Below are 12,105 nucleotides of genomic sequence, written 5' to 3'. Positions count from 1 at the left end.
TGGGATTACAGGCATGAGGCACCGCCCCTGGCCAGCATTAGATTTTGACTTATAATTTCAGGAAAAGGAAACAAATGTTGTTGACGGTTAATAACCTTATTCATTCAGAACGTGGTGCAAGTGCGTTGAGAATGCCCTCCCGCTGTGAGTAAGTGCCTGCCCGCGTTGCATGGGCTCAGGGCTGGGAGAGGCTGCTTTCCTGTGCTATGTCACAGATAAGTGACACACTCAGCTGAATGAGGGGACCCGCAAGAGGAGGAATCAAGTCACACTCCCTGGCTCCATTCTTGGGAAAGTCTTGCAGCAAGAATATTCCCTCTTCACTGTCGTGGGAGTTGAAGGTGGAGAAGGGAAGTCAGTCCTTCACCTTGAGGGAGAAAGGGCCACCTACTGAGGCTGTGGGCCATGGTGTCAGAGATGCCTGGGTTAGGGTCCCACATCCATTTTGAAAGGCTGAGGCCTTTCAAGCCTCACTTTCCTCATCTGTAAGTTGGGGATAAAGATAATCTCGGCCTCCTGAAGGTCACTGAATTGAATGAAAGCTTCATGTGGGGCTCTTAGTACATGCTTGGCATGCTCTTAGCTGAGTGCTTGGCACACACTAAGTGCTAAGTAAACGGTAGCTGCTATTGTCCTTGTCATCATCATCATCAGTATCATCACCATCATCATCGTCATCATCTATATCTATCCTGTGACCATTCAGAAGTCTCTGTTCTCCTCTGCTATTCATGGGAATTGTTTTCTTGATGACCTCATGCTCAAGGATCTCCTCATAGTTCCTGATCCAGGGCTAAATTCTGATGTCAGTATTCCTCCCTTCTCATAACAGCTTCGGATCTCATATCCCAAAAATGCCTTTGAAGACAGGATGGTGTTGGCAGTCTTGCTGTGTCATTTCTGAAGTTTACTCCAAAAAATGAAACTCTCCAGTGATAGGCATGCTTAAGTGCAGCTGTGGATACTGCATGTTTTGATAAAGATGAAATTTATTAAAAAGCAAAAGAACCTTCATTAAATGCCCCCCTCCCCCATGGACGCTGGGAGGGGTAAAGAAGGCTTCTTGGGTTTAAAAAAAAAAAAAAAAAAAACGTTACTCAGCATTGAGAATGCTCAGAAAAGATTTCCCAGAACATTGAAGGATGGGAAACTGTTCATGTAGTAGATTGCTGACGGGACTGTGGCTGCTTGGGCTGGAGAAGAGAAGACCCGGAGTGTGTGAGCTGCCCTTTGCCAGGAAGTAGGGCAGGCAAGTTTAGTGTAGCCTAGGACACATTTGGTCCCACAGATGGCACACAGCCCCTGACAGTCCTTGTGGGTTCAGGAGCAGTAGATTCCCTGGACTCGGCCATTCCTGGGGTTCATGAACATAGCTTTAAGGTGGGAAGTGGGTGGGCTGAGCCAGCTCCCATCCAGAGACTTTCCCACCTCCGCAGGTTTGATCCAAAGAAAGGATTTTGGTGCCAACTGCTCGAAGGAGGAAAAACCAAGTGTCTGGGCAAAAGCAAGGGCCGGAAATATCCCGAGATGGACTTGGATGTAAGTGGTGGACACACTACCTCTGGCACCTGCATACGCATAAGGGATACCTGTATGGGGTTGAGGGGGGTTCTCTTCCCTTTACCATGCACTCAGCACATTCATGGCCTTAGCATTTCTTGGACAGTATTTGTAAGAGGAGGAAACGGGCTGAGACATGGTGGGTCAGAACTGATTTCATCAAACAAGTGTTGGTTACCTTCTACTAAGGGCTGGGTGCTGTGGGGTTTTGACGATGAGCCAGAGGTGTTCTCTGCTTTCAAGGAATTCCTGGCCTTGGAGGGGGATGAGTCCCAACACCAGCAAGTAGGATACAGGCAGAGAGTGCTGCGCACAGTCAGAGAGGGCACACGAGTGCTATGGGAATTCAGAACAGGGGAATGTCACTTAAAGCTGAGAGGAGTAGAAAGGCGCCTTAAAGGAGGGATGGGGGTCTCCGGAGTTGCGCCTAGAAGGAAGAGATCCATTTTACAGGATTTGGACTTATGGAATGGGAGGGTAGGTAAGAACAGCATGTGTAAAAACATAGGGGGAAATTTTTAAAAATATATAGGAAAAAGGTCTTGTTATTTCCTCCTTCTGTTTTTTTTTTTTTTTTTTTTTTTTTTTTTGAGACAGTCTCGTTCTGTTGCCTAGGCTGTAGTGCAGTGGCATGATATGATCACGGCTCACTGTAGCCTCAATCCCCCGAGCTCAATCGATCTTCCCGCCTCAGCCTCTCATGGTGCTGGTATTATAGGCGTGAGCCACTGTGCCTGGCCCTGTCCTGCCTCAGGTTTTGATGATTAATTCTGTCTCCTCTCCCTATCAGAAGAATTTTGACCTTGTGAGATATATTTTGATGCTCTTGCCAACTGGGAGTTCCTGATTGGAGGCTACCATTTAGAAGGATATTGTGGATAAATAAGAGGTGTATAGAGGGTGGTGCCAGAGGCGTGGTGTTTTTTTTTCTTTTGAGACAGAGTTTTGCTCTTGTCACTGAGGCTGGAGTGCAATGGCGTGATCTTGGCTTTCACTGCAACCTCCACTTTCCAGGTTCAAAAGATTCTCCTGCCTCAGCCTCCCGAGTAGCTAGGATTACAGGTGCCCACCACCTCACCCGGCTAATTTTTGTATTTTTAGTAGAAACGGGGTTTCACCATGTTGGCCAGGGTGGTCTTGAACTCCTGGCCTCAGGTGATCCACCTGCCTTGGTCTCCCGCAATGCTGGGATTACAGGCGTGAGCCACCGCACCCAGCCGAGCATGGTGATTTTAAAGAGGAGGTCACTCTTAAGTCAGCACACAAGGTCTGAGCTTTCCTTCCCGTTACAGTCCCGAGCCTTCCTGAAGGACTATTACCGAGACCACAACATCGAGCTCTCCAAGCTGCTGTACAAGATGGGCCAGACACTTCCCACTTGGCTGCGAGAGGACCTCCAGAACACCAGGTAGCTGCGGCCACCACAGCCAGACTGAAAGTTTGTGACAGCCGGGACGTCCCGCCACACGCTGAGCCAAACTGACCTGCAGAGTGGGAAGCTGGGCCCGGGCAGCCACGTACTTACGAGCAATACTCTGTGGAGGCCTGGTGGGGCCGGGGGAGCACCCAGGCGGGTCTGCAAGCGCCTCGGAGCACCCACCGCTGGGTCTGTGGCCTACGGGACCTCCCTCGCCAGCAGAGGTCCATTCCGTTCCCAGCCGCTCCTGGGGAGGCCGCTTCCTGGTAGGAGGGAGTCCATGAGGCTCTTTTCTGTCCCTCACTGTGTTCCACCGACCGTCCCCTCTCGTCACCCATCACTCCCTGCTTCCGCAGGGCGCCCCTCAGTATTTGCTGCCATATGTCCCTGTCCTCCAGGCTGTGGGGGAGGAGAGCCTGGCGGGGGCAGACAGACTGGACATTTCTCTTACTGTTTCGAGCCAGGCTCTTCCAAGTGGCCAGCTGGGTCCCCAGAGTCAGTCCTAGGCTGGATGGGAGGGTGGCCACCTCGAGAGGACTCCCAGCCTCCACATCTGGTTCCTACCTTCACGTCTCACCCTCCCGTTCTGGGGAAAGAATCTCTGGTTCCTACAGTATCCACCCCATCCTCAAGGCTTCCCATGGGGCCTTGGGGCACTGCCTTGCCATGGGGCCCAGTTCTCTGGGCCCCACCTGCACCCCTTTCTTCCCCCTGGGATATGACATGTGTGGTGTTTCCTGTGGTAAAAGACTGAGGCAGGCCAGGGGTCTGCCAGTAACGTGTTCCCATGTACAGACGCGGTCCCCACACCCTCCCAACCTCAGGCCCAGGCAGACGTGGACGAGCTGGCGAGACTGCCGGCCATGGCTTTGCTCGGCCACCTGTGGCTGAGGGCTCCCAGAGACCCCCTTAACCTCCCAAATACTAAGAAGCTAAAGTATTTTAATATTTTGGTTTTTTTTTTCTTGGTGCCAGAGTTTATACCCTGGGTGCTGGGGTCGCACTGTGTTATATATATATATAATGTGTATATATATATATTCTATTTTTTTTGGTTGGGTTTGTTTTTAATTCAGTCATACAAAGTGGTGGTAAGCCCCAGTCTCAGGGGGCGTTTCTGTCTTAGAGCTAGAAATGAGGTGGCAGGGAGGGAGGCTGTGTCCTCAGTGGCCTGGGGCCTGAGGAGACAGTAGGAAGGGGCCCTCCAGTGCCATGGCTGCTCTGGGGCTACCCCAGGTGAACAGAGGTGGTGAGATGCGCAGGGAAGACCAGCTCTCTCCAGGACATCGGGCTGCGTGAAGTCCTGTGACCCTGAGGGGATTTTGGCCAAAGGAAACAGCCAGTGCTGGGCTAGGAGAGCTGGGTTCAAAAACTGGCCCACCCCCTCTCCCTCACATGGTGCTAGGCTGGGAGCTGCCCTGAGAGCTGGAATGCCCACCAGGGCCCACAGAACTGTCTCCAGGCCCCTTGTAGACAGTGGGATCTCTGGGCTGATTTCTGGTTGGGGTCTGCTCCTACCCCACCCCGTATAACAATGTGAAGTGACTGAGGCTGAGGTGCCTCTCCCTGGCCCCCTCCAACTGCCAAATTCTGCTTCCCTCTGACCCCCAGGAAATACTTTCTAGAGAGCCTTGTCTTATTCAGAAGACTCTAGCATCTTGGGGCTGGAAGGTCCTTTGACGGGTATGAAACAGGTCCAGAAAGCGGAGGTGGCCTGCTTGGCCGATGTCATGGAGCCAGCTGGGAGCAGGGCTGGGCATTGAACCCAAGGCTCCCGGTTCCAAGTCCCGTCGTGCTCTACCAATGCCACACTGCCTCTGAGCCCATCCTTGGGACCCTACTCTGTGCCAGGTTCCTGTCCCTTCCTCCGTCACACCATGGTCATTCCAGGATATGGGGACAAACCACTCCTTCCCAGCCAGGGTGCCTTTGAGCCTTCTCATTCCTAGGTCTGCGTTTGCATCCCTGTCGTGTTCTCCCGCGAGGGGTCCTTCCCTAGCCTGTGGGGGCCTGGGTCTGTTCTGAGCTGATTCCCTTTTCTCCAGTTCACTGCTGGGATGAAGAAGTTGGACACTCAGTGGGACCAGCTGCAGATGGTTTCATGGTGTACAGAGCAGTGTCTCTATCATGCCTCTCGATGGGGCCTGCAAGCCTGGGAACCCTGGGCATCGTTGGGCCAGCAGGGATAAGCAGCAAAGGGTCAGAGGACAGGGTGGCATGTCTGCTTGTACACTCGTGAAGGCTTGCCCATGCCATGGGGCCAGGGGCTCCTAGAGAGGGGCAGTGACTTCCAGAGTCCCATCCGTCAGTGAGGGGACCGGGCTGCGGGATGGGTGAGGATCTTACAGCTCCCAGGTTCTGAAATCTACCCTCTGGGCCTGGAGGCCTCTCTCGCAGAGCCTGGAAGGCAGGAGAGGTGGGCTGGCCTGGGACAGGAGCTCCACTTATCTCTGCCTCTGGCTGTGGGAAGGAGCAGGCAGTTGGAAATCCTGTGACAACAGAGATCTGGATTTTTGCCTGGGCCCTTCTGTGAGCCTGGGGACTGGACCTGCCATGTGTTCTAAGTCCGTCTGCCTGGGTCGCTGCTGCCACCTCCCCTCCCACTAACAGACCTTTCTTGAAGTCCCACTAGGCCCAGACACTGCCGGGACTTGCAGGTATGGGGCGGGGGTAGAAGGAGAGGCAGATAAGCTGCTTGAGGGGCTGTCAGCTAGTGGGTACACGGACACCCCCTCCCGAGAAGAGAAAGCCACAGATGAGCGAGGCAAGCGAGGCCAGTCTTCAGTGTCCACCAATTCACTCTAAGCATTTGGCCAAAAAAAAGGAGAGAGAAATAGCTGAAATTGTTCAGGTGGCTCCACCATCTATTCTGTGGTCCCCTCCATGAGCCTTTGCCCCAGGGTGGGTGCAGGTGCGAGTGTCACCTGCAGTTGCCTGTCATTCAGGGTTCCAGAGCCTTCTGTGGTGGAGCGTCCTGCTGCTTGGGGGATGAGTCTGAAGTTTAAAAATGGGCCTTTTCTGAGTCCCCCTGATGAGCAGTCAGTGCTTCTGGGCCCAGCTAAGGAAGCCATCTGTTTCCAGCAAAGGAGAACTGCTGTGCTGACCTGCAGAGGTTGGTGGTCCCAGCACAGAGTTGTGCCCGCTGGCTTGTTAGTGGCAAGAGCAAGTACAAAAACATTTTACCAAACATTTAATTGTGAATGCCCACTCCCCAGCATCTATATCTAAAATTATTAACATTTTGCCACATTTGTTTTTCTCTCTCTGTGTATATATATATTTTCTCTGTCCTAATTTAAAAGTACATTGCAAACACCACGAAACTTGAGACCTGAAAGCTTCAGCCTGCACCTCCTAAGCATTAGGGCATTCTCCTACACATTGGCCCAGTATCACAGCCCAGACAAGAAGTCATTTCCCAACGACGTCTGCTATCCAATCTGTGTTCAAATCCCCCCGGTTGTCTCCCAGGTAACTTATGTCTGGTTGTGGAGTCAGCGTCCAGTCGCGGTGCACACACTGCATTTTCTAACTATGTTTTTAAAACCCCTTTGAATGCTGAAAGGTCTTCCCTCAGCTCACTTTGAGGTTTTAAATGACGTTGTTTTTGAGGCCCTCGGCCTGCTGTCCTGTTGAAGCCCCACATTCTGAATTTGTCAGCTTGTTTGCTCATGGTGTCACATAACCACTTCTTCTATCCCCTGTACTTTCAAGGATAATTTAGGCTACATGAGACTTTGCCTTTTGTGCTGGCTTGACAGCTTCACTTCTGCCTAAGGTGCGCCTCCACTGTCACCTGTACCAAGTGCCAAAACAGCAGAGGGGCCAGTTAGAGCAAGAGCTCTGGGGAGGGCCCGGAAAGGCTCCCTGGAGAAGGCCGCAATATCTGGGCCTCGGAAGGAAGGACTCAGGCCTCTGGAAGGAGGAGGCTGCATGCCTGAAGGCTGGGCCTTCGACCCTGGGGATGGGCTGCAGGGCACCAAACACATCATATGTCTCTTTCTGTTTTGGGGTCCCAGGGTTCTCATTTCCTGGAGGCCCATGGTCTGTGTGCACTGGAGCAGAGCCAGGCTCTGGGATGCAGCAGGGAAAAGCCTACATGGGGAACTGCCTCCCACAAGCTGTGGTGTGAGAAGAGCCCTGGCTGGCAGCAGGAGCTGTGAAATTTTATCCCAGCTGGGTGCATTTAGTGACTGCCTGACCATCTTCCTCCCAGGCCCTCAATTTCTTCATCTGTAGAATGAGCAGATAGGGGCCACAGCAGGGGTTTTCACACATCAAAGGAGGCAGCTCTGCTCTACTTGATGTGAGGATGAGGGGGGCCTAGACCCTCTGCTGCCCAGGCCCTTGAGGCAACACTGGGTTCCTGGCTTGACAGCTCTGGGCTGGCTGCCCTTGCCAGCTCAGACGGCTGGAGAGTTTTCAGCTCCCCCAAGGAATGGGCATAGGGTTTGTGTGGGGTCAATGCCAAGAACCTGGGGGAAACTGGCTGCATTTTATCCTAAGAAGTTCATCCCTCCTGCTCTTCTTCTTCTTTCTGGCCCTGGAGGAGAACGAGGGAGGAGAGGCTTTTCTATGACTGTGTTAGCTTTTATTATTAGCAAGAGGGCTCCTTTTGTAATTTGTGCATGAAATTCATGTCATTTCCTGGGAGAGGAGAGGGCCAACTGGAGAGGGTGGGGGCCACATTGGGGAAGCAGGCAGAAGTTTCCTTCCCTTGTAGGGGGTTGGGGAGAGTGGGGGAGAGGGGATGCTACCCAGTTCGCCTGATGAGGGCTCTCGAACCAGCCGTTTTGGGTTGTGTTAAAGGTGAGACCTTCCTCCATTAATGTACAATCTCGAACTAACTGCTAATAAAGTGGGGTTCTGTTTGTACACCTTGGTCCTGTCTGTCTGACCTTTTTGCAAGGTGTGCAGGGGAGGGTGGAGTAGGGGTGTTTGCATGCATGGCCAAAGCCCACTTGTCCCCACCACCTCACGCATGCACACATGCCCACACGTGTGCACTCACATATGCACATGGTGATTTGGTCAACGCAGATCATTTCCACTGGGTTATGAATGGAAGAGTTCCCAGATAGAGCAGAGGCCTATCCTAGGGCAGCCACAGGGGACATCTCAGATGATGAGCCCTCAGACAAGCTGGATTGCTCAGAAGCCCTGGGGGTCGGGCACTGGACCGAGGGGAGATTTGGGAGCTGGAACCATTTCTGCTACTAATGTATATGGTAGCTGGGGGGTGAGCCACTTTTACTGTTTTATCCCATTTCCCTTACCTTTTAGATGCATGGAGGGAGTTGGACTCTGTGGCCTCTCTTGAAGAACTTGCCTAAAAAATACAGATTCCCAGGTCCACTTTCAGAGATTTAACTCCAGCAGATGTGGGATGGGGCCCAACATCTTTAAGGAGCCCTTCAGTACACTGAGGAATTTTTAACGAGCCCTCCAGTACACTGAGGCAGCCCAGTGTAACTCTGGCTCAGAGTGGGAAACTCTGGCTCAGATCCATGGTTCCTATGGGTTCTAATTAATATGGAGAGCCCCACTGTTCAGGAAAACTTAGGGTAAAACAAATGACTTTGAAGCCCTCACAGCCTAATTGAGGGCCAGACTCGAGATTTGCCTGGAGAAGGAGAGTTCTCACAGGTAGGGGCCCAGGCCAGTGTCTGCAATGCAGGTGATCAGACTTGTTCCTTCAGAATCCCCTTGGGAAGATTGAAACAATATACATTCCTGGGCTCCCCCAAAATCTGCTCACTCAGAACCTCTGGGGTGGGACTCAGCACAGTGTACTTGAACACTCCTTGGTGTTCAGGGAAGTTTGGGAACGCCGAATCAGGCCACCATGTATGTCAGAGACGGTGCCCAGAAATGTGCACAGGTTCTGAGGGGCAGAGGAGGGGCATGCTGGAGATGCAGCTGGGCAGTCCTGCTTCCCAGAACCCAGTATGTTCAAAGTGAATGTACCACAATGCCACCTCTGATGGCACAAGGGCAGCACCTGCAGAGCCCTCTTTGGAGTTGGTCAGCTGGGAGCTTGGTTTGGGTCGGGTGGCCCTCACCAGCAAGAACACAGCTGGAGGCTGCATGGGCAAGAGCAGACCAAGAGGCATGGTGCAGAAGGGTGACTGTGCTAGCTGAGGGCTCAGCCTGCAACGGGGATTTTTGAATTTAAATACAGCTGAGATTCTGTTTTGAAAGAATCACTTCACTGAAAACCAGGTAAAGGTGGGGGTGCTCTCTGGTTGGAGTGGGAGTGAAGCTCTGGACTCTTCCCAGCTCACCTCCTCCCTGTCTCTCAGCCTATCTTGGAACCTTAGAATTTTTTGAAACACATTGTGAAAACCCAGCCCAGTTGCTTCCAGAGGTCCCAAAATACCTGCAGTTCTAACAGGCTGAGTGAATAGCAGCCCATCAGCCCGCCGTCACCCCCCACAGGGACGTCCACCCAGGAAATCTGGTGCCCCAGGAGTGGTTCGGGCTTCTAGAGGTGGGCAGTTCCCTTGGAAAAGCCTGGATTTTGTGTGTAGGGCAGTGCGTTTCATAATAGCAAAATGCTGGGAACAACCTAGATGTCCATCCACAGGGAATCAGCTAGGTAACCTCCGTTGTATCCATTCACTGTAACGATGATTCAGTTGAAAGTAATGAGCTCAGTCTCTAAGGCCTGCCGGGGAAATTTCTATGACAGACCTATACAATGTGACCATCATGGAAAGAGAACACTACAGTTTGTGTTTTTCCTGGGGTTGTAGATATATGTATCTCACATCAAACTGCTAGTAGGGGAGGAAAGACTGAGAAGGGGGACTTTCAAAGGGGGACTTCAGCCTTGGCTGAAATATATATAAGACAAGGATAATGTATTTGCATATCATTTGTGGAATGAAAAAGTCTTAATGAAAAACAGAAATGGACAAAGCAGAAAGGGGGACTCCAAGCAGCTAGAATTCCACGACCATGCGATGAAGGCCAACACGGCTTTACCCAGCCCTTAAGCTCCTATGGAGTTAAGGTCTGGAGAAGGCCTAGGGTGCCGGTGATGAATTTCTTGCCTTGCTGCATTTGTCCTAAGCATTCGTGAAGACCCAGAACTGAGGAGCCTGACCTTCCTGTGACTGTAGGCCAGTCTTAACTCCTCTCTGGTCCTAGGAGCTTGGCTTCCCCGAGCTGACAGACGGGGGAACTAGGGTTAATATCACCATTGCTGGAACAAACTGACACCATGTGTCTCCCAATATGATGCAATGGGAAGGACCCAGTGCAACACCTGGGAGATTCCTAACAAAAACATGGGACATGAATCCAGCCAAGGGGAACAGACAGACACATCTGTATTGAGGGACATTTTGCAAAATAACTGGCCTGAACTCCAACAATGTCAAGGTGATGAAAGATACAGGAAAGCTGAGAAATGGTTCAGGATTAAAGGATACTAAAGAGATGTGGTAATCAAATGCCATGTGTGACCCTGGAGGGTCCCGGACCATGAAACAATTTGCTATAAAGGATACCACAGGGACACCTAGCAGAATGTCAAGATGGACCATGTGGATTAGATAATACTCTTCAACCGATGTTCAATTTTCTGGTTTTGATTATTTTACTGTTATGAAAGAGTATCCAATGAAGTACATGTGAGCTATTAGTTTTTTGCAATTACAAGTAATTGCCACAATTACTTTTGCACCAACCTAGTATTTAGGGGTAAAAAGGAAGAAATGGAACTGAGTTTTGACTCCTGTTCTTTCTCTAATGGTACTAGATGATAGGTACTCATCAGATGCAGTCCAAAAAGTGTCCACCAGGGGGCACTATTATCCCGGCCTCTCACAGTGTAGTCAGCGTGAATGCCTTCTGGGAAGACTGGGCTGGTGGTTAATTGTGGTGTGGCAATAATATTATTAATATCAATAAATTAAATAATATAAATAAAAAGTATTTCTTATCCTGTGTCAGGCAGACCCTCTGCTTATCAAGTGCTATCTTTACAATTTTTTATTTATTTTTGAGACAGTGTCTCACTCTGTCACCCAGATTGGAATGCAGTGATCTCAGCTCACTGCAGCCCGAAGCTCCTGGGCTCAAGCCATTCTCCCACCTCACCTTCTGAGTAGCTGGTATTACAGGCATGCACCACCACGCCTGGCTAATTTTTGTATTTTTTGTAAAGATGGGGTTTTGCCATGTGGCCCAGGCTGGTCTTGAACTCCTGGCCTGAAGTGATCCTCCTGCCTCAGCCTCCCAAAGTGCAGGGATTACAGGCATCAGCCACCTTGCCTGGCCTCTTTTAATCCTCATAACAATCCTCTGAGGTAGGTATTATCATTCCCATTGTATATCTGAGGAATTTCAGTTCAGAGAGGTTAAGTAACTCTGCCAGGATCACAGAGCTGGTAGTCATTGGCCCATGAGACTCCACAGCTTGGAGTCCACTAGACTGTCCTGCCCCCTGGGCCTGAGGCTGAGAATGTGTCCTGGCATACAGAAGTGCCATGACCATGAGGCCGAGTGGGGACAATTCACCGAGCCTGGCCCTGCCCTTTTCAGGGCTGGGGACTGGGTGGTCCTGGGAAGCTGTTAAAGGTGCCTAAAAGTATGTACACCTACAAATCTAAAACAGAAGTACAAACAGGGAATGGTATGAGAAGCAAGTCTCCTTCCACTCCCTGACCTTTGTCCTCCAACTTACTTCTTCAGAGGAAACCACCACTAGCAGTTTCTGTGGATCTTTCCAGAAATTGTTTTACATATACAAACAGTTGAGTGCACATGCATGCCCTGCTGGTGTGTACCCTCAGGCTGTTCTGCACTGTGCTTTTCCATGGTGCCTCTGGTCAGTGGGTGGAAGGTATTTACTGCTCTGCATGGCAGCACAGGGCTCTTCTGCGTGGGTACTTGGGTGGAGGGTATTTGTTGCTCTGCATGGCAGCAGATAGAGGGCTCCTCTGCATGGGTACTTGGAGAAGCTCTGCTCTATTACACCTTTCAGGGAGTGGTGGTAGAAACTGGAGCTTGAATTCCTTGGCCTTTGCCCCATTCTGGGATGTTCTCCCTTGGGAAGGAATAGGCTGCACAGCACAGTAGTCAAAATAGGCACAGCTGGATAGATCTGGTTTCAAATACAG

The 12,105-nt window shown here is 51.1% G+C and overlaps 1 protein-coding gene across 1 annotated transcript in view; it reads left to right on the top strand.

Moving 5' to 3' along the window:
• The window catches only part of NDST1 (N-deacetylase and N-sulfotransferase 1), a 72,944-nt gene extending 65,092 nt beyond the window's left edge, over positions 1-7,852 (top strand). The window contains 2 exon segments of the mRNA XM_010373648.2: positions 1,437-1,539; positions 2,853-7,852. Coding sequence (XP_010371950.1) covers positions 1,437-1,539; positions 2,853-2,972 — 223 coding nt within the window. The 3' untranslated portion in view covers positions 2,973-7,852.
• The last annotated feature ends 4,253 nt before the right edge of the window (positions 7,853-12,105 follow it).

Source organism: Rhinopithecus roxellana, chromosome 3 (genome assembly GCF_007565055.1).
Source record: "Rhinopithecus roxellana isolate Shanxi Qingling chromosome 3, ASM756505v1, whole genome shotgun sequence".
NCBI classification, from domain to species: Eukaryota; Metazoa; Chordata; class Mammalia; order Primates; family Cercopithecidae; genus Rhinopithecus; species Rhinopithecus roxellana.
The sequence above is the reverse complement of the archived record's forward strand: the minus strand, read 5'-3'. Positions and strand labels throughout refer to the sequence as shown.